The sequence below is a fragment of the Lynx canadensis genome, chromosome E3 (assembly GCF_007474595.2).
Source record: "Lynx canadensis isolate LIC74 chromosome E3, mLynCan4.pri.v2, whole genome shotgun sequence".
Taxonomy (NCBI): Eukaryota; Metazoa; Chordata; class Mammalia; order Carnivora; family Felidae; genus Lynx; species Lynx canadensis.
Window position 1 is genome coordinate 1,774,323 of NC_044318.1, and position 26,486 is coordinate 1,800,808.

Here is a 26,486-nt window from a genome sequence, read left to right on the forward strand (position 1 = left end):
TCGGGAACATGACGGAAGAACATAGAAAGGAGCGCCCGGGTGGCTTAGTCGGTTAAGCATTCAACTTCAACTCAGGTCATGATTTTGCAGTTCGTTGAGTTCAGGCCCTGCGTCAGGCTCTGTGCTGACAGCCTGGAGCCTGCTTCGGATTCTGTGTCTCCCTCTCTCTCTGCCCTTCCCTCCCCTCAGAAAAAAATAAACATTGAAAAAAAGAACACGAAAGGCCTCATGCATCGAGAACTTCTGCACACTCCGGGTCTGCAGGCTGAGCTCTGTAAAGCTGCCAGGTGGCCTCACGGCTCAGCCCGTTGTCCGTACCCAGCCCCGGCCAAAGAGCTTCGTGAGCAGACTCCAGACTCCGTCCAGGAGAACATGTGAGAAGAGCCCGGAAAGGGCTAAGAAGGAACGGGCTGCAGGGCTGCCTGACGCTCCAGGCACCAGAGGGTTTACAAGCTGTGACGCGGAGGGCGGCGGACCCGGGGTGGCAACAGACCGGTGACCCCTCCGGTTCGTGTGAGGAGAGCCGGCCCCGCGTGGGAATTCACCGACGCTGAATGTGGTGCTTCACATCACCGGAAAACGGGTGGATTAGCTGAATAGCCATTTGGTCAAGAATGAAGTCTGGTCCCAACCTCCCGCCGTACACAGAAGACTTTGTAGGGGGACTTCGGACCTAAACACAAACACGCAAGGACAGCGGGACCGGAAGAACGCCGGAGAGTGTTCTCTGCATGGCCACAACCGTAGAGGAAAGCGCTGCCAGGTGTGGCTACGCACAAGTCAACATATACGTGATCTCCCTCGCTGACAGAGGTCAAGTACAGTGGAACCTGAGCAGAGGATGAAATCGGGAAGTTCCCAGAAGATGCCCACCTACCACAAAAAGATGTTCAACTTCAAGAATGAGGCAGGACAGAAAAGAGAAAACACAGATGAGTTTTTGTTTTTGTTTTTTTCTCACAAGAGCAACAAACACGAAGCAGGTGCTAGGGCGCCCACGGCCGGGAGGTGGTCGTGCAGCCCGCGGAGCCGTGCTGGCGGGGTGAGGTGAGCGGTCGCTCCTACCCGTCCCCGCCTGGAAGTCCGGGGTGCTGGGCGGTGAGTGCACGCCCCTGTGCGCTGAGCACTCATCCCAGGCGAGTGCAGATCTCCAGTGCACAGTCCCGTGACACGGCGTCAGGTGGGACAGAGCAAACGGCCCAAGAGGCTGGGTATTTGCCCTTGGTTTGTGCGTATGTGCCTACGTATGTACGTATTTATTGGGAGAGAGAAAGACACAGCGTGGGGAGGGAGGGGCAGAGGGAGAGAGTGAATCCCACGCAGGTTCTGCACTGCCGGCGTAGAGCCCAACGTGGGCCCGGAACCCACGAAGCCGCAAGACCGTGACCTGAGCTAAAACCAAGAGTCAGATGCTTAACCGACTGAGGCACCCAGGTGCCCCTTTGGTTTTGTGTTTTAAAAGCTGGTGTTCTTCAGGGCGCCTGGGTGGCTCAATCACTTGTATTCCACTTCAACTCAGGTCGGGATCTCATAGTTCACGAGTTCGAGCCCCGCGTCAGGCTCTGTGCTGACAGCTCGGAGCCCGGAGCTGCCTCGGGTTCTGTGTCTCCCTCTCTCTCTCTGCCCCTCCCCTGCTCGTGCTCTGTCTCTGTCTCTCAAAAATAAAAATATTAAAAAGAAAAGCTGGTGTTTATCTGGAAAGAGTTCTGAGAGACAGAAGATCAGCTCTTGAGCACGGTCGCCCTGGGGCGTCGAGACGAGCGGTCACGTCCACTGTTGAGCTGGCACATTCCTTTATCATTTCAGTTCCTGCAGCACGTTGTGCGTTGTGTCATTTACGTCAAGTGAGGAAGTGACCACGTACACAGTACTGTTGCACCCAGTCTTCAGCTGGGAAAAGTTTGGAGCCCAGGAGGAAGGCACTGCCGGCCCCACACGCCTCCACCCCTGTCCCCAGCGCCCCTGCTTTCTGCCTGCCTTTCCCTCCCTGCCAGCCGGGCCCTTGCTTCTTCCTCTTTTTCGGGCCGTCCTTTCCCTGAGGTCGTGCCCTTCCTGAAAGGCCTGGGCTGGCGGGAGAGGCGGGGGGCCACGAGGCCAAGCTCACGCGCTCTGGGGGCACCTGGGGCCTGGACGCCCCGGGCCCCCCGGCGCAGCCCCCGCGCGCACACCCTCTCACCTTCCCCGGCCGTCGCTGCTGCGTCTTCGGGGGCCTGGCCCTCCTGAGGGCTGAGCAGGCGTGGGGCCCGGCGCTCGGGGTCTCTGTTTTCCTTCAGGGTTGCCGTCCCCAGTGGGATTTGTCGCCCACAGGCCTGGTGACATCTGCTTGTATTCTTTCACGCGTTGTTGCTTTCTCTGTAATAAGAATTTCTTTATTTTGTTGGTTCCAGTCACCAACTGACCTTTGTCACTTCCTTCCCCCGTCTCTCTGTGCTTTGCTGGACACGGCCCCAGGGGAGTTCTCAGGTGCGTATCTCCAGCCGTCTGCCACCCCTCCTCACGGCGCTGTCCGGCTGCGGTGGGGGGCATCCTGGGGACACTCCCCACTGCTGTCCAGTCACCACAGGCTGTGCGGCCTGTCCCTTCCTGGGTCCCCTCCAGGCCACTAAGGCACACGTGCTTCTGCTTACCAGCCTACTGCCGCTCGGAAGCTTCTCTTGGTTTGCTCTACTAGCCCACTGACAATGGCCCTGACACGTGAGGGAGAATGGCTGTGCCCTGGACCCTGTCCCTCAAAGGCAGAGAGTGCCCCAGTGACATTTCTCAGGGTTCTCCCCTGTCAGGCACACCCCAGAGGTCAGGGGTCCCATGCCCACGTGGCAGATGGCCCAGCTCCGGGCTTCTCCGATTGTTCGCAGCAGGAGACTCTGAGGCCCCGGCCCGTCCACACGCGGCCTCCCCCGTGTACTCGAAGGCGTGCCGGGTCCCCGGGCACAGCTTTCCCTCATTTGCAGACTTGTGCCCTTAACCACCACCCGCACGGCCCAGGACTCTGGTGCACGGGGTCAAGTACACTGCCCGGCCCCTCATCTCATCACCCCCTGCCCTTGGCCTGGTGACCTGTGCAGCCAAGGATGCAATGTCCAGAAGGAGCAGCTGGCTCCGTGCCACCCCCCGGCCCTCCCAACACACCCCTGTGTCCATCCCACCTGCCCGCCGGCCCTCCCCTGTGTCCACCCCCCGGCCTTCCCTCCCGTCCTCTCCTGTGTCCACCACCCCGGCCCTCCTAGCCCTCTCCTATGTCCACCTTCCAGCCCTCCCAGCTCTCCCCTGTGTCCACCCACCGGCCCTACCGGCCTCCCTTGTGTCCACCCCCCCTGCCTCCCACCCTCCCGTGGCCACCCACTGGCCCTCCTAGCCCTCCCCTGCATCCACCTCCCGGCACCCCTGGCCTCTTCTGTGCCCACCCTTAACCCAGCAAGAAGAAGGCTCCGTGCCACCACCCCGGCCTGCCCACCCTCCCGTGTCCACCCCCCCAGCCCTCCCTCCCCCCGACTCCTGTGTCCAGCCCCCGGCCCTCCCTCCCGCCCTCTCCTGTGTCCACCCCCCAGCCCCCCCAGCCCTCCCCTGTGTGCACCCCTAACCCAGCGAGAAGCAGGCTCCGTGCCACCTCCCTGGCCCTGCTGCCCTCCCCCGTGTCCACCTCTAACACAGCAAGAAGCAGCCACACGGCACCGCCGCCCTGCTGTTCACTGAGGCTTAATGCGCTTCTTTCTCTCCCTCCCTCCCTCCCCTGCCCCCCCCCCGCCCCCCGCCACCCGGCTCCCGCACTGGGCTCCCGCACTGGGACGACTCTTGCAGTGCGCCATGATTTCTTTGGTAAGCCCAAGGCCCTGTTTCAGTTTGCGTTCCTCCCTTTCTTGGCTTCCTCTGTCTGCCTCCCACCTTCTCGTGCTTCCTGAGCCTTTTGCTTTGCTCTGCATGGTGGGATTGGCGGTGGGGTCAGCAGGGGCCACAGGCACTCCTGGCTCCAGGGTGGGGTTGGGGCTCGAGTGGGGAGCTGCAGTGCTGAGCCCCCCAGCCGCCTCCCTCCGAGCACACCCTGGACAGGTGGAGGGGGGGCGGGCCACATCCGAGGCCAGGGGGTGCAGATGGGGACAGCCGTCAGAACCCACTCTGCGCACACCGTGTGTGTCGGGGGGCTCGTCTCACGATCGCCTCGTACCGGGGGTGGGGGGGCTGGTGAATGGGAGGAACAGACCCTGGGTCTCTGGGGCTTTCTGTCCCAACAGATGAGGTTCAGTCCTTTGGAGTTGCTGTGGCGCGCCTGCAAAGCTCAGACGGCGGGGTCCACTTTGGGGCTGGCTTACAGGGGCCGGGTCGGCCCTTCTGGGCACCAACCCCAGGGAGCGTGTCCTCCCCGCTCTCCCTTACCCCTGCCTCCTGCTGTCCCCACCGCGGCGGGCCAGGTTCCCCCAGCCCTACTCCTGGCCCCGGTGGAGGGCCGCGCCTACCATGGGGCCATCCCATCTCCTTGGCCGGGGGCTCTGTGCCGTCCCGAGCTGCCTTCTCTGTCCCCATCACCACAGCACCAACCGCTGTTCTCCCGGGGACGGCCCTGCGAAGGGCGTGCCTCCCGAAGGGCGAGGGGAGACAGGAGGATGCTGGCAGAGAGGACAGATCGAGGTGGTCCTTGGGGCCGGCTCACGCTGGTGCCGGCTGGGCCCTGCGGCACGCTGGCCTCACGTGGATAGCCGCAGGAGCTCAACCCAGGGCTGCCATGCCCACTGAGGCAGCAGGGCCCTCCTCAGTACCCTCCAGGGGCTGTTCTGGGCTTCCATTCCTGACCGCGTTGTTGGGTTGAGAGCCCGCCTGAGGAGCCGCAGAGACCCCTCTGCAGGGATTGTCTGGCTTCCCGGAGACCAGACTGCTGGCCTCGCGCCCTCGCCTCTGCCCTCCCAGGGCTGAGCCACCCCCCAGGGAGGATTTTTGGTACTCTGGGGCAGGTATAGTAGTGTCAGGGTCTGGCCTCGCCAGGCACAGGTAATCTCTCTGTGCCTTTTGTTGCAGGAATGGGCAAGGAAGTGGGGAATCTGCTGCTGGAGAACTCACAGCTTCTAGAAACCAAGTAAGGACTCCTGTCTGGCACAGGGCTTGCTGAGATGGCCGTCCCCCAGGGCCGGGCCTCCCTGTAGCAACCCGGAGCTGTGACCTCTCAGCCCCTTGGAGGCCCCCATCATAGCGAGCAGGCTGGCTCACGCAGAGCCCTCGTCTTTCTGCCTTTCCAAAGAAACGCTCTGAACGTGGTGAAGAATGACCTCATCGCCAAGGTGGACCAGCTGTCCGGGGAGCAGGAGGTGCTGAAAGGGGACCTGGAAGCTGCCAGACAGGCCAAAGCCCGGCTGGAGGGCCGCATCAAGGACCTGGAGGAGGAGTTGAGGAGGTGAGCGTAGGCCTGGAGGCTCCTGGGAGGAAGAGGGGCCAGGCCCGCCCCCCACCCCAGTCCTCTCCTCCCCCGGGCGGCAGCCTCACCTCCTCTCTGTTCCAGCTCACTTGTGGGCCTCCTCTCCCCATCCTCCCGGGAGTCCCCCAGGAGGCACGGATGTCGCGCCTTGGGTGTCCTGCCACTCTCGTGCCTTATGTTTACTGAGGAGGAGGGAGTTCAGGCACCCAGGAAGCTCTGGGGTCCCCTCCCCAGCACTCTGCACCTCCCTGTGGCTTCTCTTCCAGCCTGATGCTCATCCGAGGGGTGCCTGTAGCTCCAGACCGGAGTGGGGGTGTGACGGGGGGGGGGGCAGGCGGCACTTGTCGGGCCTGCAGGTGCCGCACACCTGTCTGGGGCCGGCCTGCGGCCCTGCCGCCTGTGCACGTGGCCCTGCCTGCCCGTTAGCCAGGCCCCACGGCCCTGCTGGGCAGCCAGGAGAGACATCTGGGCTTCCGGGCGTGAGCTAGCGGGGCTGTGGGCTTCCGCCCCCCCTCCCCACAGTCACATTTCCCTCCTCGTCCTGCAGAGTGAAGTCAGAAGCCATCATCGCCCGCCGCGAACCCAAAGAAGAGGTGGAGGATGTAAGCAGCTATCTCTGTACAGAATTGGTATATTCCACTATTAACATGCGGGGCAGGGGGGGCGGGTGGTGCGGGGTGGGCTCCCGGGGCGCGCTAATTCTCTGGGTCTCTGGGCCGTCCTCATCCTTCCTCTGTCAGCTCCTCTGCCCCTTCTTAGCGGGAACCCCCGTTCGGCCTGTGGGCCCCCTCTGAGGTGCAAGGAATGTTCTCAGGAGCCCTCTGCTCCTTGGGGGTTCATACCTGACATGCAGGGAATGTTTGTAGGGGCCTTTGCCCGTAATTCGTGGACCCCTTCTGGCCTCCTTTCCGGAATAGAGCCCAGGTCTGGTGACTGGGCCGCTTTCCTGCAGGAGAGGGTGGGGCCCAGCTCCTCGTCCCAAAGTGAGTGGTGCGTCCTGGCCGCACCTCTTGTCAGCTCTTAGCTTCGGGGGTGTCAGGGTGCTGCTCACGTAGCAGCCATCCGAGACGCAGTAGGTGCTCCTTGAGCCCAGCGAACCCCACCCCCAGGAGCAGAAACAAAGGTGCGGGTGAATCGTGGAGCCACGGGAGGCATCAATCGGGGCCCGTGCCTCCTTGCGTGGGGCCGGGGTCTCGTGCTCCCTGGCCCAGCAGCTCCCCCTGGCCCCTCACCCCTGTGCCAGACTGTAGCAGCCCAGGACACAGCTCCTCGGAGCGGACTTGGTCGTGCCACAGCACCCACAGACGGCAGACCCCACACATCTGCCAGAACCTCCCACGTCCTACTCGGACGTGTGACCCCAGGTCCTGCTCACTGCACCTTCCCTAGAACCTGTCTTCCCATGGTTCCACCTGGGACCGGCCTCACCTGTTAGCGTTGACGGACGGTTTCACCTGGGATCGCCAGGGTGTCCAGGGGCCGTGTCGTAGCCCTCAAGTGTATCGTGTGACCTTTTGCGGGTGGGCACGCCCCCGGCATCTCCTGCCCCCTGCCCACACCCTCCCCGCCACGTTTCCTGAGGCTCCGTGGGAACCCGCCCTGGGATTCGCCCACACCTGGGCCGGCCCGGCGAGGAAGCGCAGTGTGAGTCGGCCAGCAGGCCCCTCGCTGGCTGACCGGCAGCGCCCCCCTCCCCCTCCAGGACAAGATCCCCATGGCGCAGCGCCGCCGCTTCACGCGGGTGGAGATGGCGCGTGTGCTCATGGAGCGGAACCAGTACAAAGAAAGGCTGATGGAGCTTCAGGAGGCCGTGCGGTGGACCGAGATGATCAGGTGGGTCCCCCAGGCTGCCCTTGGGGTTCTGGAAGGCACCCCCATCTCCTTTTGTGATCTGTGACCCCCAGAGGAGGCCCTGACGGTGGGATTGAGTTTGGTCTGCACCCCAGCCCCGTGTCTCATAGGAGGACTGGAGGGGCCTCATGGGAGCTGTTTGGGGGCCCCGACCCGGCCAGGGGCTAGAGCTGGGCTGGGGCATGTTGGGCCTGGTGTGCTGGAACCCCTCGGGGGATTTGAACCGACCCACGCAGGGACCCCTCTTCCCCGAGGCTCCGTTCCTGGCCACGGGGAGGGGCCCCCCCCCGCCCCACCCCCCGAGAAGGTCCTGGGCAAGCGAAGCCAGAGAAGTCCGGCAACAGCGGTGCAGGGTTTGACTGGGTAGGGCCCAGAGGGGGTGTGGTGTGTGGGCAAGTCCACTGGACGCTGGCCGAGCGGGGCTCCTTCCCGGCCCCTCCCCGCAGAGCGTCCCGAGAGCATCCGTCTGTCCAGGAGAAGAAGAAGTCCACCATCTGGCAGTTGTGAGTTGGGGCGCCGGGGTGGGGTGGGGGCAGGGACGGCTCCCCACTGGCCGCCCCTCACTTCCCATGCCTCCGCTGGCAGCTTCAGCCGCCTCTTCAGCTCCTCCTCCAGCCCCCCTCCGGCCAAGCGCTCCTATCCCTCGGTGAACATTCACTACAAATCACCCACCACGGCCGGCTTCAGCCAGCGCCGCAGCCATGCCATGTGCCAGATCTCGGCTGGCAGCCGGCCTCTGGAGTTCTTCCCCGATGAGTGAGTGTCTCCCACTGGCCTGCGTGGGGGCGGGGGGCGAGGAGGACACGGCGTGTCCCGGGGCCTCTCCCCTCTGGGCTCCGAGGCAGGAGCGTGAGGCCTGTGCTGGGGGCGGGGTCCCTGCTGGGAAGGAGGCTAACCTCTCTGTGCCCACACCCTGACGGGGCGCCCCAGGTGTCCCTCCCCTCAGTCCCTGCACAGAGTCTCTCAGCTGCGCTCCCCTGCCCTGGGGGACCCCCCCAACCCCGCCTGGCCTGTGCGCCTGCGCCCCACAGGGACGCTTGGAGCTGATGGGAAGTTTACCAGCAAGGTTAGCTTTCTTCCGGGGAATAGGCGTCCTTCGGAATTTTACGTTTTCCTTAGTTTTGATACCAAGAATCTGGCTCCAGGGCAGAAGTGGGGAGACTGAAGTTGCCCTGTTAAGGGGCGGGGGCGGGGGGGGGGTGGGCACCTCACTGCAGGGCCCTGCCAGCCAGCCCTCGGTGGCAGCAACGGCCGAACGGGCACCGGGGCACGGGGCGCACGCCCCACAGGGCAGACCCGCGCGGCCGAGGAGTAACCTGCCGCGTCTCCTGCCCAGTGACTGCACTTCGTCCGCCCGCCGGGAGCAGAAGCGCGAGCAGTACCGGCAGGTGCGCGAGCACGTGCGCAATGACGACGGGCGGCTGCAGGCCTGCGGCTGGAGCCTGCCGGCCAAGTACAAGCAGGTGCTGCAGGGGGCGCGGGGCGCGGGGTGGGGCGGGGAGGGTGCTGGGGCAGCCCTGCAGTGCCCCCGCGGCCCTTCCTGCCCGGGGCCGGCCCTCTGCCCCACGCCTCGCGCCCACGTGGCCGCTCGGCCTTGTGGTTGCAGCTGAGTCCCAATGGGGGCCAGGAGGACACGCGGATGAAGAACGTGCCTGTCCCCGTGTACTGCCGCCCTCTGGTGGAGAAGGACCCAACCATGAAGGTGAGCCGGCCCGGTCCGCCTGGCACATGGGGGTGGGCGGGAGCACCTGTCTCAGGCCCCGCCGCCCCCAGGGGCCAGCGGAGGGGACTGGGCTCCTGACCACACGACCCTTCTCCCAGCTGTGGTGTGCTGCGGGCGTCAACCTGAGTGGGTGGAAACCGAGCGAGGACGACTCCGCGAATGGAGTCAAGCCCCCGCCAGGCCGTGACCCTCTGACCTGCGACCGGGAAGTGGAAGGAGAGACCAAGAGCAATCACACGTCCCCCGAGAAGAAGGTCAGAGTGGAAGGCAGGGCCGGGGACACCTGCTTTGCTGCCGTGTGTGTACTCGGGCTGTGCCCGGCACTGGAGTCTTGTTGGGAGTGACAGAGACAGGATGACTAAGGCCAGGGCTGGAGACTGGGCTCATCTGAGGACCCACCCCCTGTCCAGGGCACGCGGGACCTGTGCTTTGTCCTCGGCAGGTGGGGAAGTGTGGAGGCCCAGACGCTCTGCAGGCGGTAGGGCTGGAGGGGTCAGGCCACCGGCGCATCTCTGTCCTTGCGAGCTGTGCACAGGAGGGTGGCAGGAAATGATTCACCCACGGGTCCTTGTTCTGTGGCCTAGGCTGACTTGGGGGGCAGGGACTTAGACTCAGGAGCTCAGTTCTCCATGGGAGTGAGGCCACACATGCCAGCGGTCTTGGTAGAAAGTCCAGTCCTGAGTTTTTGTCGCCCTGCTACAAGGGAGGACAGCCGTCTCCCCTAAGGCCACAGGCAAGGTTATCTCCTGATGGAATCCAGGTGGCCCCACCGCCCCGTGCGGCTGCTGGTGTGGCCCGCACCCGGCACCAGCCCCCGTCTCCTGTGCCCCAAAACAGGCAAGAGAGCTCCCCGAGGTGGATGCCACCTCCAGCCGCGTGTGGATCCTCACCAGCACCCTGACCACCAGCAAGGTGGTCATCATCGATGCCAACCAGCCGGGCACCGTGGTGGACCAGTTCACCGTCTGCAATGCCCACGTCCTGTGCATCTCCAGCATTCCAGGTGAGGGCCAGCCCCGCGTGGACGCCCACAGCCACAGCGCTGGGGTCTGTGCCGCTCCGCACGTGGCTGCGACGTAGAGGCGGCCCCGGCCTTGCTTGGGACATGATGTGGACACTCGGGAGCCTGTGGGGGTGTCCCCATTAGTGTTGTGAACACCTGGCGAGACCCAAGGTGAGGCCCACTCACCCAACTGTTAGGAGATGCGTTGGGCCCCGGGACAGACGGAAATGTCAGTCGGGTGCTGAACGTGGACCTACTGGGGGGCCCAGCTCCCACTGCCCGGCTGCAGCAGGGAGAGCTGGGGCCCCCCCCAGGCTTGGCTTTGCCGCATGCCAGCACCTGGGGGTGGCCAGGGCCCTGCCGGGGTCCATTTGCTGAGATGACTCCAAGCTCCTCAGACTTCTTAAGGTTCTGTCATGTGACCACAGTCCTTTGTTCAGAGCCCGGAGTCTCACTACTCCACTCTCGCAGGCTTCCCAGGCCTCCAGGCGGTGGTGGCCTGCAGGCCCCCGTGCTGAGGCTGGGCTGGCCTGAGAGGAGAGCCTGGGGCCCACCTCCTCCCCCAGCACCCACACGGGGACAGGAGCCCTGGGTGTGGTCTTGTAGTAGGGGCTTCTTGGTGAGGAGTGACGGGGCGGTGACTCTCCCCCCAGCGGCCAGTGACAGCGACTACCCTCCGGGGGAGATCTTCCTGGACGGCGACGTAAACCCAGAAGACTCCAGTGCAGACGGTGTGCTGGCGGGTATCACCCTGGTGGGCTGTGCCACCCGCTGCAACGTGCCACGCAGCAACTGCTCCTCCCGAGGGGACACCCCGGTGCTGGACAAGGGCCAAGGTGAGTCTGGGCCTGAGCCCAGGCGGCTGTCTTCTCTGAGCCCCGCGTTCCTCCCCACTGCCCAGCCAGCCAGGCTCACCTTCTCCTCACGCAGGGGAGGTGGCTGCCGTCGCCAACGGGAAGGTCAACCCAGCTCAGTCCACGGAAGAGGCCACAGAAGCCACGGAGGTGCCAGACTCTGGGCCCAGCGAGGCGGAGGCAGCTGCGGTGCGGCCCGGGCCCCTCACGGAGCACGTCTTCACTGACCTGGCCCCCACCCCGGCCCCCAGCACCCAGCCTGGCAGGTGGGCGATCTCGGGACGGGGCAGGCAGAGGGGAGGGAGACTGGCGGAGGCGGGCGGGGACGGGCTTCCGCAGGCCACCCTGGAGCCGCCATCCTTCCTGCAGCGAGAACGGGCAGGAGGCCGACACGGGGGGTGTGCAGCCAGAGCCGGAGCCCAGTGCAGACCCTGCGGGGGCCAGCACCAGCGCTGCCCCCACCATGTGGCTGGGAGCCCAGAACGGCTGGTAGGTGGGGCCCTGGGGCCGCGGTGGGGCAGGGTCCCCGGGCAAGCACCCCTGCCCACCACGGCCTCCTCCCACAGGCTCTACGTGCACTCGGCTGTGGCCAACTGGAAGAAGTGTCTGCACTCCATCAAGCTGAAGGACTCCGTCCTGAGCCTGGTGTATGTGACCGCCAGCAGAGGCCAGGGCACGGGAGGGGCCCGGGGTGGCCTGGCCTCCACCCGCTCACCACCATTCCGTTCCAGGCACGTGAAAGGGCGAGTGCTGGTGGCCCTGGCAGACGGAACTCTGGCCATCTTCCACCGAGGCGAAGGTGAGGCCTGGGCCGAGCAGCCACCCCTGTGTGAGCGGAGCTGGGCCCCGGCCAGGTGTGAGCAGGTGTCTTGGGCTCTCTGCAGATGGCCAGTGGGACCTGAGCAACTACCACCTGATGGACCTGGGCCACCCACACCACTCCATCCGCTGCATGGCCGTCGTGTACGACCGCGTCTGGTGCGGCTACAAGAACAAGGTGCACGTCATCCAGCCCAAGACGATGCAGATCGAGGTGAGTGCTGGCGGCAGGAGGGTCTCCGTGCAGGGGCGGTCGGCTGAGGTCACTCCCAACGTGCCTTCTCACAGGCACTGGGGGCTTCGTGGGGTCACGGGAGACGTGCTCGGGGAGACGTCGTCACCGGCCAGGCTGCGAGTGCGTCTGTCCGGATCCCACCTGCTGCCGCACTCTGTGACAAGTCAGAGTGACACCACGTGGGCCCCACATGCCTCCCCTCGGCCACCTGGCCGTGCGCGGAGGGGGCCGGGGGGTGGCGACAGCTCCTCCTAGGAGCCTGGACCTTGAGGAGCAAAGCAGGCAGTAGAGGGGAAGTTGCAGTGACCCGGTGGCCGTGGCGGGGTCAGAGTACCCCCCCCCGCCGCCCCCACTGACGCAAGCAGCCGTGACCCCACAGAAATCGTTTGACGCCCACCCACGGCGGGAGAGCCAGGTCCGGCAGCTGGCGTGGATCGGCGACGGGGTGTGGGTGTCCATCCGCCTGGACTCCACGCTGAGGCTCTACCACGCCCACACCCACCAGCACCTGCAGGACGTGGACATCGAACCCTATGTCAGCAAGATGCTGGGTGAGGGGCTGCGACGGCTCGGGGGGCGGGCAGGGAGGGCCCCTGGCCCCGCCATGCTGACTCCCCCTCCTCCCCCCACCCCCCCCAGGCACAGGCAAGCTGGGCTTCTCCTTCGTGCGCATCACAGCCCTGCTCATCGCGGGCAACCGCCTCTGGGTGGGCACCGGCAACGGCGTCGTCATCTCCATCCCGCTGACCGAGAGTGAGTCACCCCCCACCGACGGCTGCTGCCACAGGGCGAGGGTCAGGGCCGGGGTTGCGGGGCGGGCTCTGCCGGGCCGTACTGGGGGGCTGGGGTGCCTCCCGGGCTGCGGCCTTGCCCCGCGCCTCCCCCTGCCGCCGCTCCCCTGACTCCTCTCCTCTCTCTTCCATGTTCCGTCCCCCCCATCTCCCCCAGCCGTGGTCCTGCACCGAGGCCAGCTCCTGGGGCTCCGGGGTAAGTCAGAGCACCTGTCTCCCGCCCCTAGAGGGAAGCCCCCGCCTGAGAGGCCCTGTGGGCCGAGGCCGGCCCGGCCCCTCGGCGAGGGCGCACTCCCACCCTCTGCCCCTCGCCCGCTAGAGATCTGGTCTCCTACTCAGGCTCGGGTCCTGGGGCCCTGCTCTCTCCCCAGCCAACAAGACCTCCCCCACCTCCGGAGAGGGGGCCCGTCCGGGGGGTGTCATCCACGTGTACGGTGACGACAGCAGTGACAAATCAGCCAGCAGCTTCATCCCCTACTGCTCCATGGCCCAGGCCCAGCTCTGCTTTCACGGGCACCGCGACGCCGTCAAGTTTTTCGTCTCCGTGCCAGGTGAGGAGGGGCCGGGCCCACCCCCGCTGCAGGGCCGTGCGTGGCCTCCCTTCGGCTGCCCCGCTGAGGCCCCTGTGCCCCGACAGGGAACGTGTTGGCCACTCTCAACGGCAGCGTGCTCGACAGCCCGTCCGAGAGCCCCGGGCCGGCCGCCCCTGCCTCTGAAGCCGAGGGCCAGCAGCTGAAGAACGTGCTGGTGCTGAGTGGCGGGGAGGGCTACATCGACTTCCGCATCGGTGAGTGGGCGCTGCCCGGGTCAGCGTGTCCCCAGCAGGGCCGCCTCATCACCGCGGCTGCTGTCTCCCTAGGCGACGGAGAGGATGACGACACGGAGGAGAGCGCGGGGGACGTGAACCAGGTGAAGCCCTTGCTGTCCAAGGCCGAGCGCAGCCACATCATCGTGTGGCAGGTGTCCTACAGCCCCGAGTGAGGCTTCGGCTTCCGGCGCCCCTCCTGCCCGACGCCAACGTGTACATACGACCCCGCCCGCCTGCCCACTGCCCGCCCTGCAGGCAGCCCGGCGCCAGCCCCTCTTCTAACCTCTCAACCTGCAGCTTTCACCTTACGGCCGGGCGTCCCCGACAGCGGGCGGCGACGTGGGTCAGGGAGGCAGGGGACCCGGGTGGCGCTCTCACCAGGGAGGGGAAGGACCTCTCCAGACAGACGTGCTCTCCCCGGCAGCTTGTGGCCGGCCCCCCCATCCCAAGTTCCCACGTCCCAGGGGCCCTTTGGGGCCAGAGCGAGGCAGGATCCCGTGGCAGGTCAGGCAGCTCCCGGCTCCCCCCGGGGCCCCCCCCACTTCCCGTGCTCCTGGAGCAGGAGGCAGGGATCTCGGCCCGCCAAGTCTTCCCAGCGGGAGCCCGCTAGCCTTTGCCTGCTGCCCGAAGGGGGCGCCTGGCCCTAGGGGGGCCGGCCCAGCCACTAGCCTTCCCTGGACGCTCCCCACCCCGCTCCCTGCCACCCCGGGAACTGGCATGAAAGCGCGTGACCAGCCTGCCTAAGGCAGCTGCCCTCTTTGTGCTCGCTCCGTCGGGCAGGAGACCCCCTGGCGGGAGCGGGCTCTGGAGTCCTACCCATCCCAGAAACCCCTAGGGTGGAATTTCTCAGGCTGCCAGGGCAAGCCCAGGCCTCAGGAAGAAGGGGGAGGCCCCTGGCCTCTCCTGGGGTCGGTCCTAAGATACAGGCTCAGCCTCAGGGTGACAGGGGAACTCGTCTGGGGACTGCCTCCCACAGTTTCCAAGGAGCCCAGCTCCCGAGACACACTCTAAGTGCCTAGGGCTGGCAGTGTGGCCGGCTCTGGGTGTGGATGGCCACTTGCTTTGAGGGGTGCCGCCCTGGACTGCCGCTCCCTGAACCTACCGGAGAGGGGCGCTGGTTGGGGCAGCCCCCGGCCCTGCTGCCCACCCACCTCCCACCAGAGAAGCACACATCTCCGGCAGCCTCCCCAGGAGCCCAGCCGGCCTGGCCACAGCCCCGTGCAGCTGCAGGCTTCCCCCCACCACCCTGCCACCCTCCACTGTGATGTACGTTCAGTCCCTTGTCTGTTCCCACAGGCCGTGCAGTGACTCGGGGGCTAGCTGGGTGGGTGCGGCTGGGGGGGAGGGGCTGGGCGGACATTCTCCTCAGGCTTTGGCCCTGCAAGCAAACCCACGTATCTGCTCTGTATGTAATAAATGTCTTAACACGTAGCTCTGTGTCCCTGGGCCCAGACCAACGTGAGCGTAAGCACTTCACTTTATTGTAAACAGAAGTGCCGGCCAGCCTCAGCGCTGGCCCGAGTGCGTTTCCAGGCGGGTCGCAAACCGGGCGGCCCCTGGGGCCCGCGGGCAGGGCTACTCGTACAGCCAGTGCCCGGCGCTGTCCTCCCAGCACAGCAGCTCGTCGCCGCGGAACCAGAGGGCGATCTCGCGGCGGGCGCTCTCCACCGAGTCGCTGCCGTGGATCACGTTCCTGCGGGAGAGCCGCGTGAGCGCCGGCGGCCGCTGGGGCGTCGCGACGGGCTGGGCGCAAGCTCTGGCGGCCTTACTTGCCAACCTCGACGCAGAAGTCCCCGCGGATGGTGCCGGGCGCCGCGTCGGCCGGGTCCGTGGCCCCGATGAGGGCCCTCGAGGCGCGCACCACGTCCAGCCCCTGCCACACCTGTGAGCGGGTCGGCGGGGTGCTCGGCGCCAGGCCAGGGACGACCGCCCGCCCTCCCGCCCGCGGCCGGCACTCACCATGGCCACCACCGGCCCCGAGCCCATGTAGTCCACCAGGCGGCCGTAGAAGGGGCGCTCGCGCAGTTCGGCGTAGTGCTCACGCAGCAGTTCCTCCGAGGCCTGCGGCGGGCCGGGGTGGGGTCGGGCCGCGCGCGCCTGGACCCCCGCCCGCCTCCCCCTGCGCCCCGCCCCCGCCCTCGCCCTCCCTCACCTGCACCAGCTTCAGCGCCACCAGCTTGAAGCCTTTCCTCTCGAAGCGCCGCACGATCTCGCCCACGAGCCGCCGCTGCACGCCGTCGGGCTTCACGGCCAGGAAGGTGCGCTCGTGCACGCCGGCGCAGGCTGCGGGGACCCGCGGGGCGCGGCGCGTCAGGTCCGTCCGCCCCCCCGCCTCTGCCCCGGCGGCCCGCCCCGGCCCGCGCCGCTCACCCGCCGGGAAGAGGTGGGCCAGCACCGTCAGCACCAGGCAGATCATGATGGCGGCGGCGGTGGTGGCAGCGGCTCGGACCGGGCGGGGCCTGCGCTTAAAGGGGCCGGGCCGCGGCCCGGAGGGCGGGGGCTGAGGCTCACGCCCACCCCAGGACCCCTGCGACACCCGCCGGGCGCTCCCCAAGCCCCAGACTCCTCCAACCCAGCCCCAAACTCAAAGAAACCACACCCCAAGGCTATGGCTTCTGCCTTTATTCGCGTGCAGTCTGCCCGAGTCCCGGCAGAGGCCGCACGCGACGGGGTCGGGGAAAGAGCCTGGAAGGTACAGGCGCCAGCGCGAGGGCGGCCCACGGCCAGCCCCGCCGCCCGCGGCTTCCCCCCAGCAGCCATCACAGAGCTGGGGGACAAAGGAAAGACGCAGGGGCAACGGCCCGTCCTTTTCAGCACAAGTCGCCGGGGGCGGGTCGGACGCAAGCTCCCGGGGGTTCATTCTAGCTCTCACACCGGGGCCCAGCGCCGTACGCCTCCCCGACAGCCTGCCCGCTCTGGCGTTTTACACCGCGGCGGCCTTGGCCTTTTTCTTCGCCTCCTGTTTCGCAGGGTAGTCCCAGGGATGCTCTCGCGTCCTCTCGAGATTCAGCATGGGCTCCTCGGTGCTGGTGTCCCCGCTCTTCCGTCGCTCCGCTAGAATCATGGCCCGGAGGAGCGGCGGGTAGGGCACGCGGCACTGAGCGTCCTCGGGCGGTGCCGGCGTGACAGCCGTGAAGGCCGCCTCCTCGTGCTTGGGCACCAGCCGCCAGTCGTGGTGCATGACCTGCGCGATCTCCCGGGCCTCGCTCTCCGTATGTCCTGGGAAAGAGGGCCGGCGCGCATCGCACACACGCTCGCGGGCCAGGCTGCGGCCGACGGCCACCCCACCCGGGGCCCCAACGCCTCACCTTTGAAGGTCAGGATGCCCCAGGCCTTGCCGTGCTCCAAGTTCTGCAAAGCAAGGGCAGAGGGAGGGGGTCGGCTCAGAGCGCGCGCGCGGCCCCGGAGGCGGTGGCGGGGGACCGGGCGCGCGCTCGCACCTGCGCCGTGTAGTCGGGCCGCACGCGCGTGAGGCGCCAGTAGCACGGCTCGTCGTGCTGCCACAGCCAGGACTTGCGCGTCACGAGGCGGCCCAGGCCGAAGAGCGGCAGGCGGCTGAGCAGCTGCAGCAGGCTGCTCTCGCGGCGCACGTCGGCCCAGGCGCGCGCGGGCAGCCGGCGGCCCGAGTGCGGCCGCGTCAGCGTCCCGTAGTCCAGCGCATAGCGCTGCGAGTCGCGCGGCCGCTCCCGTTGCTCCCGCAGGGCCCGCACGCGACGGGCCAGCTCGGCGATGAGCCGCGGCCGCAACTTCTTCCGCGCCATGGTCCGCGCCCCGCCGACCGGAAGCCGCTCCGCCGCCGCCGCCGCCGCCGCCGCCGGAAGCGGCCGGTGTCCCGCTCAAAGGCGTCCGGGCTCGGCCGGAAGCCAGTTGGAGGCCGGGCCGGCCATGTCGCGGACGGATGCGGGGAGGGCGGGGAGCTCGCGCCGGGGCGGGTGTCTGCGGCGTCCCCCGACATGGGAGGTCTCGGACTCGGACGCCGAGGGCCCCGCGGGCGCGGAGGAGGGTGCGAGGGTGCCCGGCCCGGCGGAGGAGCGCAGGGCGGCGGCCAAGGCGCTGCGGCCCGAGCAGGCCCTGCGGCGCGTGGCGGTGCGCGTGGACCCAGGTGCGGGCGGGCGCGGGGAGTGGCCGCGGGACCCAGAACCTCCCCCTGCGGGCGCCCCAGGGGCAGCCGCATCCCCAAGGCCGCCTCCCGTCCAGGAATTGGCGTGGGTTTCCGGGCGGGGACGCGTGTGGCCTGGGGGCGACCAGATGGTGGCCTCGCCCGCGGGGCAGGGAAGTAGTGACCGCTGTGTTCTTGCGGCCTTTCGCAGCCGTTCTGGAAGATGCTGGTGCTGGCATCCTGCTGGAGGCCCTGAGCACTCTGGGCTGTGAGTACCAAGTGGAAACCCAGCGCCTGGCCCGGAGCCTCAGGTGGACCAGGGCAAAGCCGGATTCTTGCCCCCGCACCGTGAGTGTCCTGGTTTGTAACAGAGTACGATTCTGGCCAGAGTGCTTTACGTGCGAGGCTTCACACACATTTTACAGATCGGTAAACTGGGAAGGAAGAACACTGAGTGGGTGGGGCCCAAGCTACTGTGCTGGTAAGTTGCAGGGCTCCTGTCCTTAGAACCCGACTGGCCTTGGACCTGGCAGGGGATGGGACATGGGTTTTTTAGCAGAGTAGTTCTGGTGGAGCCTGGGATTGACTGTGGCCAGGAGCCTCAGAGCCACCTGGGTGCCCCGCAGGTGCCTTCTGAGGTGTGGGACGCAGGTGAACAGGATTTCCTGCTGCTCCTGGAGCCGGAGGAGTTTCTGCGGGGCGTCAACCAGCTGACCCAGGTGCTCTGGTGGGGGCGGTAGTCGTCCACAAATCTCCAGGGGCTGGGTTTCTTAGCGTGGGGGAGCTGTTCTGCGTGTCTCCCTTCCCTGCTTAAGGAGAGAGGGCCAGACAGGGCACGCATGCAGCAGTCTGGAGTTCTCATCAGCAACTGTGGAGCTGTTGTGGGCAAGATGGAGAAGCCAAGTGGGTTCTTGGCCTGGAAGTGGATGGGAGCCACAGCCATTTCCACAGGATGAGAGTCAGGATGAGGAAGGTTTCCCAGAGAAACTAGCGAGAAGTCAGAGGCGTTCAATCAGACTCTTTGCAGGTTTTGCACGTGCTTATCAAACGTGTCATATGCCAGCCACAGGGCAGGCTAGGGTGCAGGGATAGAGCAGAAATGGGGGATGGGGACTCAGACTTGCTCTTTTCAGTACCTGGGACGTGCCCGGGGCTTTCACATGTTCTTTGCCTTTGCTAGAGGCGTAAAGCCAGTTTCCGAGAGGAGCTGGCTGGGTGACCAGAGAGAGACTGTGCCTGTTTTTCCCAGGACCCCTCAGTTACTCCCAAGCTCGCTTTTTTTTCTGTCTGCAAACTGGCTGTGGCCTGGTAGCCCGTGGGTCCTGCCTGCCACAGCCTCCAAAACGGGTGTGTTCATCCTTGGCTTGCAGACCTGTGGCCCACCCTGCTCGGTACCGTGGATCTCTCCTGAGGGCTCCGCCAGCCCCCACGTAGCCGTCATTGGGCTGGATGCCTACTTGTGGTACCGGTCACCCTAATGCCTTCAACAGGCCCAGCTGGGATGGGAGGGTTCAGGGGAAAGGTGGTGGCTCTGGGGGTGGCTGTGACACAGCTGCCCCCCTTCCTTGGGCAGATCGGGGAAACAGAACTGGAGGGTGGGAATGGCAGGGTGGCGGGAGCCGGAGGGACAGGCAACCTCTGCTCAGGTCTCACCAGCCCAGCAACATCCACGAGACGAGGCAGCCGGAGACTGCAGCAGTGGCCCGTACGGCAGTGGCACTCAGCTGGCCCAGGGTGGAGGAGGTGAGGGCTGGTTGGGTGGGGTGAGGTGTTTGGCCTTGGTCCTGGAGCTTGGACTGCTCTCCAAGGCCCGCAGCCCCGATTTTGGTCCCAGGCGGCATGTGGGGTCGGTCTCAGCTGGGTGTCCCCAAGGGTGACCTCCGCTGACCCACTCTGGGCTCACGTCCTCAGGCCCTGGTGCTCCTGCAGCTCTGGGCACACCTGGATGTGCTGCTGGTGGCCTCCTGGCAGGAGCTGAGTCGGCACGTGTGCGCGTTCACCAAGGCCTTCGCGCAGCGCCCCCTCAAGTGCGTGACCACCACCCTGACTGGTGGCTGCAGCCGGGAGGGGGGACAGGAGTGCCTGGAGAGGTGGTACCTTTCTGATAGCTTTGGGAGCGGGGAAGACTGAGGGCTTTGTTGAGCTTGGAGAGTGGGACGTTCAGAAGGTGAGAAGTTTCTAGAAGTTCCCCTGCATCCTTCTCTGTCTGCAGGCAGTACCGGGAGTCCCGTGCCTTTTCCTTCTGTGTGGCTGGACGCTGGGCAGGGGGTGAGCGAGTGGCAAGAGATGGCACAGGGCTTCGGGGGGTCTGGTGGCGGCAGATCAGGCAGTTCAACCGGGTCAGCCCGGCCGTGGCCGATGCTGTTGTCACCGCCTTCCCCTCCCCCCGCCTTCTGCAGCAGGTGGGTCCCCCTGCACTGCCCCTCCCCCCCCCCCCCCCCCCCCCCGTTTGGAGCCAGGTCCCCGGGACCTGCCCTGCTCATCCCCGTGCCTGTCCTAGGCCTACAGGACCTGCAACACAGAGCAGGAGCGCACGGCCCTCCTGGCTGACCTCCCCGTGAAGACGGGCGATGGTGCGCGGCCCCGCAGGGTGGGCCCTGACCTTGCCCGCCGCATCTGCCTCTTCTTGACCACGACCAGTCCTGAGCTCCTGCTGGACCTGGGCTCCTGACCACGTCCGCAGGACCAGAAGGGGGTACGCCGCCCGCCCTGCCTGGCGGGTTAACTGGAAACTACCACAGGCCGAGGGAAGGGAACAGCACTGCATGTGGGGGATGGGAGGGTGGAGTGCTCAGTCAGGTCTGGCCCCCTGGCCCCGAGGGGGTGGTGCCAGGAGGAGCAGGAGATGACGCTCTTGCCAGGAGCTGCCACGCTGGCTGGAGAGGGTGGCGGTGAGGTTCCCCTGCCCTGGGTCCGGTCCACGGCGGCTACGGGCCTGGTGCTCCAGCGGAATGGTCAGGAAGGGGAAGAAGCGGTAAGATGGGGTCTTGCGGGAGGAGACAGCCAGGCTGTCTCCTGGAAAGCACCGTAATGCGGCTGGACCTGATAAGGAAAGAGCCCCAGGCCTCGTCCCACCACCACCGCGAGGCGTTGCCCAAACGCCGAGTTTATTAGGGTCATTTCAGCCTGGGACGGGAGAAACAGCAGCTGACGACATGCAAAAGGCAAGTTAAGAAAGAGCCCCGGCTGGCGGCAGCCGCGGTGCCGCCTCTGACGTGTGTCCTCCGCAGCCCACAACAGCCGCCCGGGCCCGCGGTCAGTCCCAAAGAGCCAGGACGGCCGCCCCCACACCCAACGCAGGAAGCAGGTGCCCTTGGACGGTTCTGCTTTCAGGAGCGCGGGGCCTGTCCCAGCCTCGGGTGGCAGAGGGACAGACCTCAGCTCCGTCCCGTCTGCTGCCCTGGAGCGTGGCCCAAAAGGGAGGGACGGAGAACGCGCCACCTCGGCCCGGAAAAGCAGTTTTCGTTGGAAAACAAGTTAGGTCCGTCGGCAGCGCTTCCTCTGGCAGCGCCGGGTCTCAGGGCCGCCGGGATCGGCCATGGCCTTGGGCGAGGGCGCGGGGGGCTTGTGGCGGCCACAGCTCATGCTCAGGACCCAGCCCAGCTTGTGGCGCAGCACCTGCTTCAGGCCGGGCGGCAGGGGCAGACCCTCCAGCGTGTCCCCGGAGTCGGGCCGCAGCTGGCGCAGGCGGTAGCAGCACAGGAACTGCAGGGACGTGACGCTGGCACACGAGCGGATCACCTTCATGCTGCTCTTGGCCGCGGTGGAGCACACCATCGGGTAGAACTTCTTGTTCTGCAGCTTGGTGGCCGCCACGCCTGCGGGAGCAGGGAGCATAGCCTGAGCTCTGGCCCCCTGTGGGGGCTGCGTGTCCCCCGACGGCATCCGAGGACACGGACATCCCTGACGACTCTCTCGCCGGGGATCCCGGCGCCTCAGGCTTCTGTGAGGACAGCCCCTTGGGGAGCCTGGGGTGCTTGGCCTGGGGCTCCAGCTGCCGGCCCCGGGGGCCCGGGCCCAGCCGCCCTCACCTATGCACTTCCTGTTCTTGAAGAAGGTCAGCGTGCCATGCCAGGTGTCCAGGTGCACACCAATGATGGAGCCCTGGCCGAATCTCGACGAGAAGCTCATCTTGTCGCCCTTGTGGTGGAGGAGCCCTGGGGGGGGGGGGGGGGGGGGGAGGGGGCGGCGGAAGGGTGAGCCATGCCGCCCCGGCCTCCCGCCCGCCCCACTGGCCGCAGTGCCCCACGCACCCGTATAGGAGAGGCCCCAGCTGTCCTCGTCCCTGCCGAGCAGGCTGCAGAATGTGTGGTGATACTTGTCCAGATCCACGTCTGATGTCCCGATGCCCACCATCTGGGGAGAGCGGGGCGGGCACAGGGGGTCAAGGGCCTACCAAGGCCCGCCAGCTGGGGAGGTGGGGGGCGGGCCTGGGCCCTGGAGGCACTCCTGCCCCCCGCCCCCCGGCTGCTTACCATGTCGGTGCCATAGACGGGAGAGGTCATCTTGATCTCCCAGAAATGCTGGCCCTCCCCCAGCTCCTTGGTGCCCCGGATGGCCGCCGTGCCGCAGCTGTACTCCGTGTGGAAGTTGACCTTGCGGTTGTCACAGCTCAGCAGGGTGGCCGAAGACTTATTCAGGTCATCCCACACCCAGTCAAAATCTGCGAAGGTGGAGGCCAGAGGCCAGGGCTGGAGGGCAGGCTGGCCCCGGGCTCCTCCCCGCCCCTCCCCCCAGGGGCCCCCAGGCACTCACACTCATCTTCCTCGCCGCAGCGACAGTCCTTGCCCCGGTGTGCCGCGTGCAGGCTGTTGCAGAAGGAGGCCTCACTCGGACTGTCACAGTCACAGAAGGACTCCCCGGTCACGGGCACGGCGCTAGGGATGGGTGGCGGCAGGGCTGAGGACTCGGGGTCCGAGTCAGAGTCACTGTGCTGGGAGGGAAAGACTGGTTGCTCGGGTGTGGGGCACCGCCGCCCACCGTCCCTAGGCCGGCAGGTCAGCAGCTCTAATGGCCCAGGAAGGGACCCGGGGATTTGGCCCCGGAGGGCTTCCCGGGTCTCCCATGCACGCACTGCCCACCCTTGCCAGTGCCACCCACGGTGACCTTGGACAGCTCCGGCCTCCTGGCAGTGGCTTCAAGGGCTCCACCCCGTCTCCGCACAGCCAGGGGCACTGGGCTTCCAGCTGATGTTGAGCCACCGGGGGCCGCCCGCCCGCCCGCTCCACCGCTCCTCGTTCTCTACGCAGCTTCCAGGCTGAGGATACGCCGCAGCCCCACCCGAGGGCAGCCGGAAGCCAGGGAGCCCCAGGGCGAGGGCTGTGCCCTCGGGCGACAGCCGGACTCCAGCAGGTGCCCCTCGCCGTGGCAGTGCCCGTGCACCCTATCCACGTGGTGGGGCACCCTGGAGCCCCGTGGCGCCATGCCACTTCTACAGTAGGAGAACACTGAGTGGAGACTTGCTCTTCTGCCTGAGGGGCCCAGTCGTCAGGGCACGTGTTCCAAGTCTTGAAGGCCTAATGGTGACCCAGAGCCAGATCCTTCTCGCAGGCCAGTTAGGGACGCTTTCTGTGCACAGGAGCTGTTCCTGTTCTAAAGACACAGGCCTTTCTGGACACCTGCCTTAGCTGTGGACTCCAGGCCAACGAGCAAGGGGCTGGGGTCCTGGTCCGGCCCCACCCTCCAACTCCCTTTCCTGGCCTCTGGGCCCTCCTCTCGCTCCCTGAAATGCCCTCCGCACAGCAGGCCGGCAGCCCCTGCTCAGACCCGGGCTGGGCCTGCCACACCTCGGCAAGCCACTGCTCTGAGCGAAGGCCCACAGCCTCCGTCGGAGCCCACCAGACAGCCTCCCAACCCCCCACAGGCCTGTCCACCTGCTCCCACAGGGTGAGGGTGGTCCGCCTCTAGACCGCAGCTTCCGCGTGTCACTTCAGAGAGGCTCTTCCAGCCCCTCCATCCCCTGCTGTGCTCCCCGTCCCGCAGATGTCTCTCCTCCCTTCTCCCACCGGAGTGGAAGCCCCTCGAGAGAACCCGGTCCTTGTTTCTTTTCTGTTACAGTTGGGGCCACGGGGTTGTCACCCAGAAGCCGTGTGGCAGAGACCAAGCGAAGAGAATGGGAAGTTTCAGTTACAGACCGATGCCACAGGGATACAGGAAGGAGACCCCAAGCACCCCACTACCATGGAATGCTGACCCCCAAAAGCCAAGGCAGACTGGCTCTACTGGCCAGGGGCGGACCCTAGCCGCCTTCCCATTCAGTCAGCAGCCAGGGTCACAGACGAGAGCAGAACAAGGGAGAGGCATGTTCGTCCTTCAGAGGTTCTCGGGGTGACGGGCCCACCCACACAATCCAGTACTCCAGGTCCAGCAGGTGACAGATGAGCAGCAAATGCGTGTCAGATGCTGTGACCCGGCCCCTGAGCGCCTCCCGCATCTCCCAGTGATGAGCTGGTAAAGGCAGGGACTGACAGAACAGACGGCTCTGGGTCACGTGGTCCAGGGCAGCCAGAGGCAGGACAGGAATGCAGGCCTCTGGCCTCTTGCTGGCTGGGGCAGGGAGGCCCTAGGAAGGGGCTGCCGCCCCAACTCAGAACTGCAGCCTCCAGGTCTGGAGGTTCCGTGGGGCTCGGCCACACTCACTCTAGAAGAGATGCAACCCCTTCCTCCCAGAACACCTGGCTGCGCAGGGGCAAAAGGGTGGGTGGCTGTGACGTGGCAGACGTGAGTCGCCCAAGGATCATCCCTGCAGGCAGCCAGAGGGGACTCGGGGCAGAACCAAACCCCTGCCCGGGTCGAGGAGACTCAGGAAGCCCTCCACGGTGCCCACCCAGCCAACAGGCACAACGGCCAAGCAGCCCTGCCGCCCCATCCTGGCCCGGCTGCGTCAGGCACCCTGCACCCCAGTCAAGCCACTCTGTGGACGGCTCCTGGCTCCTGGCCTTCCCGGAGCTCTGGAGTTGCCAACGGAGGAAAGGTGCTGCAACTTTGGCCTCCAAGAATCGGAAGTCTTCCTACACACACGTGTGCATATGCATAAACGTCAAATGCACATCTGTCCAGGCAAGAGCACGCACGTTCGGTTAACGATAGCTACCTTTGGGAAACGGTCAGGTGAGTGGAACAGAGAAGCTTTTGTTGAATAAACTGACAGAAAATGGAAAGCACAGAGAAGGATACAGCATCTGCCCTGGGTCCTGTCACCCCGGGACCGGTGGGTCCTCAACCGAGATAAACTGCCTGGGTGAGCACAGCACCCAAGAGGCAGGAGGGCCCGTCCTCTGCCCTCGGGCGCATCTTCATCTTTCAGTCGGGGCTCAGGCAGTGCCCGTCCTGGGCGTCTCAACCCTTCGGTCCAGCCATGTCCACCTCCCCCCCAGGACCTACCTGCCCATCTGAGTCGTAGCCCCAGTTAGCGCTCCCCGCCAGAGCCACGGCCCGGGCATCCACATCTCGGCGAGCTGCACTCAGGACGAAATGCCAAGCTGTGCTGCTGCGAGGACGCCTGGCCATGGTGGACAGGATCTGGAAGAAAACCCAGGTTCTGAGCCAAGAAGATCTGTGGCACCAACTCCCACGCTCTGTCCTCAGCCAGCGGTGCCAGGCCCATCTCAAGGTGGCCGCTCTTAGGAGCCACGTGTGTGCCCAGCCAGGGCTCTGGAACTCTTCCTGACCTCACACCTCCCTCCAGCGTGCAAGCACCTTGATAAAAGCCAGACAGAGAGCATAGAACACCATCCAGACACCCATGACTCCCGAGTGTGGATTTCAGCCCCTCTCTGAGCTCAGCCTACTGAGCCCAGCTGTCCTGCCTGCGTGTCCCTCAGGCATCTCAAACCTTGCCTGGCTCCTCCTCTGTTGCCCAGTTTGACAAATGGCATCTCCAACCGCCCAGTTCCTCATGCCAGACCCACCGCAGTCATCCTGAACACCCCTTTCCTTCCTTGGGCGGTAGCCTAACAGCGTCACAGCACCTCCAAGGCGTGGCCTGGACACCTCTCCATCCCTGCGGTCGCCCGACTTCCCAACCACAGCTCACCTTCCTCCTGGCTCCTCCCACTCCACTCATTACAACCAAGGTTGTGTTCGGAAACACAAATCTTAAAAATTAAACAACCCTTAAAAAGCCCTGAAACCCCTCCAGCCTTGCATCATTAACAGAGAATGCAAATTTCTGCAACACCTTCAAGTTCGCCTGTGCTTCCCCAAGCCGCAAGGGCCCCGTTGCAGTTGCTAGCCCTGCCCTGCCCTTTGCCCGGAATGCCCTCCCCTCCCGTGCTGGGCTCGCAGGTTCCTTGCCGGCTTCTGTAACCGTCCCGGCGGTCCCCTGCACCGAGAGCTTCCGGAGCCCAGGCGCCCCCGCCCGCTCGGCGCAGGTGGCGGCCCCGCCGCAGCGCACAGCAGGCGACGCGCTCCCGACCCGGTGCCCGCGGGTGTCCGCTGCCGCGCGGTGGCGGGAATTACGACGGGGACGCTTGGCACCGCCGCCCGCACGAACAAAGGCGCACCGGGGCCTCCCGCCGCCAGCGGAACCGCCAGGCCAGCGGGCGCGGGTGCCGCCGGCCGCCGCTCACCTGTCGCCGCCGCCGCGTTCCGCCGGGCGGCCGTGACCTACTTTCAGCTCCCGAACGAGACGTAAACAATCCCCGCCCCGCAGCCCGCCCCCCGCGCCGCATTGGCCCTGCTGCCGCGGCCGGGTGTTGGCGGGCGCTGGCGGCCCGGAGCAGGGGGCGGGCCGCGCGGCACATGTTTCCTGCCGACAGGATGCTGGGCCTGTCAATCCTGACTCGACATCCCTATTGGTCACATCTCAAGCCGTCGGGGAGAGGGCCCGTGCGCCCGTTCGGCATAGGGCGAGAAAGGGCCCAACACGGAAGTGAGTCCATCTCCGGTTCGTCGGACGCAC

General features: G+C 66.3%; 5 protein-coding genes across 19 annotated transcripts in view; 2 read left to right on the top strand and 3 right to left on the bottom strand.

Moving 5' to 3' along the window:
• MAPK8IP3 (mitogen-activated protein kinase 8 interacting protein 3) overlaps positions 1-14,916 on the top strand; it is a 47,903-nt gene extending 32,987 nt beyond the window's left edge. For 3 of the 10 annotated variants that reach the window (XM_030301158.1, XM_030301159.1, XM_030301167.1), the window contains 24 exons: positions 2,452-2,463; positions 3,799-3,816; positions 5,008-5,065; positions 5,228-5,380; positions 5,949-6,030; positions 7,104-7,234; positions 7,699-7,755; positions 7,838-8,008; positions 8,589-8,715; positions 8,859-8,954; positions 9,074-9,229; positions 9,813-9,978; positions 10,632-10,814; positions 10,909-11,098; positions 11,202-11,321; positions 11,399-11,479; positions 11,564-11,631; positions 11,717-11,865; positions 12,266-12,437; positions 12,526-12,639; positions 12,835-12,873; positions 13,049-13,228; positions 13,315-13,464; positions 13,537-14,916. In XM_030301158.1, the coding sequence (XP_030157018.1) occupies positions 2,452-2,463; positions 3,799-3,816; positions 5,008-5,065; positions 5,228-5,380; positions 5,949-6,030; positions 7,104-7,234; positions 7,699-7,755; positions 7,838-8,008; positions 8,589-8,715; positions 8,859-8,954; positions 9,074-9,229; positions 9,813-9,978; positions 10,632-10,814; positions 10,909-11,098; positions 11,202-11,321; positions 11,399-11,479; positions 11,564-11,631; positions 11,717-11,865; positions 12,266-12,437; positions 12,526-12,639; positions 12,835-12,873; positions 13,049-13,228; positions 13,315-13,464; positions 13,537-13,658 (2,795 nt within the window). In that variant the 3' untranslated portion in view covers positions 13,659-14,916. The remainder of the gene's footprint in view (positions 1-2,451; positions 2,464-3,798; positions 3,817-5,007; positions 5,066-5,227; positions 5,381-5,948; positions 6,031-7,103; positions 7,235-7,698; positions 7,756-7,837; positions 8,009-8,588; positions 8,716-8,858; positions 8,955-9,073; positions 9,230-9,812; positions 9,979-10,631; positions 10,815-10,908; positions 11,099-11,201; positions 11,322-11,398; positions 11,480-11,563; positions 11,632-11,716; positions 11,866-12,265; positions 12,438-12,525; positions 12,640-12,834; positions 12,874-13,048; positions 13,229-13,314; positions 13,465-13,536) is intronic. The other 7 variants (XM_030301160.1, XM_030301161.1, XM_030301162.1 and 4 more) reach the window with 6 other exon arrangements.
• A 49-nt stretch (positions 14,917-14,965) lies between these two features.
• On the bottom strand, positions 14,966-16,002 carry NME3 (NME/NM23 nucleoside diphosphate kinase 3). Its single transcript, XM_030301179.1, has 5 exons — positions 15,856-16,002; positions 15,638-15,768; positions 15,445-15,546; positions 15,255-15,367; positions 14,966-15,178 (listed from the first exon to the last, which is right to left on the bottom strand). Exons 1-5 carry the CDS (start codon positions 15,899-15,901, stop codon positions 15,061-15,063), a joined length of 510 nt encoding a protein of 169 aa, XP_030157039.1. The 5' UTR covers positions 15,902-16,002; the 3' UTR covers positions 14,966-15,060.
• Positions 16,003-16,092: 90 nt separating this feature from the next.
• MRPS34 (mitochondrial ribosomal protein S34) lies at positions 16,093-17,264 on the bottom strand. The gene is made up of 3 exons (XM_030301177.1): positions 16,926-17,264; positions 16,794-16,836; positions 16,093-16,704 (listed from the first exon to the last, which is right to left on the bottom strand). Exons 1-3 carry the CDS (start codon positions 17,244-17,246, stop codon positions 16,409-16,411), a joined length of 660 nt encoding a protein of 219 aa, XP_030157037.1. The 5' UTR covers positions 17,247-17,264; the 3' UTR covers positions 16,093-16,408.
• Positions 17,265-17,370: 106 nt separating this feature from the next.
• EME2 (essential meiotic structure-specific endonuclease subunit 2) lies at positions 17,371-25,760 on the top strand. 4 transcript variants are annotated; one of them, XR_003965650.1, is made up of 9 exons: positions 17,371-17,587; positions 17,796-17,932; positions 18,211-18,303; positions 18,955-19,046; positions 19,231-19,327; positions 19,496-19,611; positions 19,797-19,986; positions 20,085-22,936; positions 23,642-25,760. XR_003965650.1 is itself a non-coding variant. In XM_030301174.1 (9 exons), the coding sequence occupies exons 1-8, from the start codon at positions 17,371-17,373 to the stop codon at positions 20,253-20,255; spliced, it is 1,113 nt and encodes a 370-aa protein (XP_030157034.1). In that variant the 3' UTR covers positions 20,256-20,279; positions 23,642-25,760. The 4 variants fall into 4 exon arrangements, 3 of the variants coding, with proteins under 3 accessions (XP_030157034.1, XP_030157033.1, XP_030157035.1); XM_030301174.1 differs by having other exon boundaries at positions 20,085-20,279; XM_030301173.1 differs by lacking the exon at positions 23,642-25,760 and having other exon boundaries at positions 20,085-20,279; positions 20,446-22,411.
• Positions 20,675-26,425, bottom strand: SPSB3 (splA/ryanodine receptor domain and SOCS box containing 3). 3 transcript variants are annotated; one of them, XM_030301171.1, is made up of 7 exons: positions 26,155-26,257; positions 24,968-25,105; positions 22,340-22,517; positions 22,060-22,247; positions 21,838-21,940; positions 21,616-21,741; positions 20,675-21,402 (listed from the first exon to the last, which is right to left on the bottom strand). In XM_030301171.1, the coding sequence occupies exons 1-7, from the start codon at positions 26,254-26,256 to the stop codon at positions 21,062-21,064; spliced, it is 1,176 nt and encodes a 391-aa protein (XP_030157031.1). In that variant the 5' UTR covers position 26,257; the 3' UTR covers positions 20,675-21,061. The 3 variants fall into 3 exon arrangements, with proteins under 3 accessions (XP_030157031.1, XP_030157030.1, XP_030157032.1); XM_030301170.2 differs by having other exon boundaries at positions 20,675-21,741; positions 26,155-26,425; XM_030301172.1 differs by lacking the exons at positions 24,968-25,105; positions 26,155-26,257 and having other exon boundaries at positions 20,675-21,741; positions 22,060-22,275; positions 22,340-22,422.
• Between the last annotated feature and the right edge of the window lie 61 nt (positions 26,426-26,486).

Bases quoted from the DNA above. Each gene is read 5' to 3' on its own strand.
- NME3 (XM_030301179.1), bottom strand. From the start codon at position 15,901: ATGATCTGCCTGGTGCTGACGGTGCTGGCCCACCTCTTCCCGGCGG. The intron at 15,547-15,637 runs GTGAGGGAGGGC...GGCCCGCCGCAG, and splicing joins TGGCGCTGAAGCTGGTGCAG to GCCTCGGAGGAACTGCTGCG. The intron at 15,179-15,254 runs GTAAGGCCGCCA...GCTCTCCCGCAG, and splicing joins TTCTGCGTCGAGGTTGGCAA to GAACGTGATCCACGGCAGCG.
- MRPS34 (XM_030301177.1), bottom strand. From the start codon at position 17,246: ATGGCGCGGAAGAAGTTGCGGCCGCGGCTCATCGCCGAGCTGGCCCGT. The intron at 16,837-16,925 runs GTGCGAGCGCGC...CTTGCTTTGCAG, and splicing joins GGCCCGACTACACGGCGCAG to AACTTGGAGCACGGCAAGGC. The intron at 16,705-16,793 runs GTGAGGCGTTGG...CCTCTTTCCCAG, and splicing joins GGGCATCCTGACCTTCAAAG to GACATACGGAGAGCGAGGCC.
- EME2 (XM_030301174.1), top strand. From the start codon at position 17,371: ATGTCGCGGACGGATGCGGGGAGGGCGGGGAGCTCGCGCCGGGGCGGG. The intron at 19,612-19,796 runs GTGCGTGACCAC...CTCTGTCTGCAG, and splicing joins TTCGCGCAGCGCCCCCTCAA to GCAGTACCGGGAGTCCCGTG. The intron at 19,987-20,084 runs GTGGGTCCCCCT...TGCCTGTCCTAG, and splicing joins CCCCCCGCCTTCTGCAGCAG to GCCTACAGGACCTGCAACAC.
- SPSB3 (XM_030301170.2), bottom strand. From the start codon at position 26,328: ATGTGCCGCGCGGCCCGCCCCCTGCTCCGGGCCGCCAGCGCCCGCCAA. The intron at 25,106-26,154 runs GTGAGCGGCGGC...GTTTTCTTCCAG, and splicing joins GAACGCGGCGGCGGCGACAG to ATCCTGTCCACCATGGCCAG. The intron at 21,941-22,059 runs GTAAGCAGCCGG...CGCTCTCCCCAG, and splicing joins CCGTCTATGGCACCGACATG to ATGGTGGGCATCGGGACATC.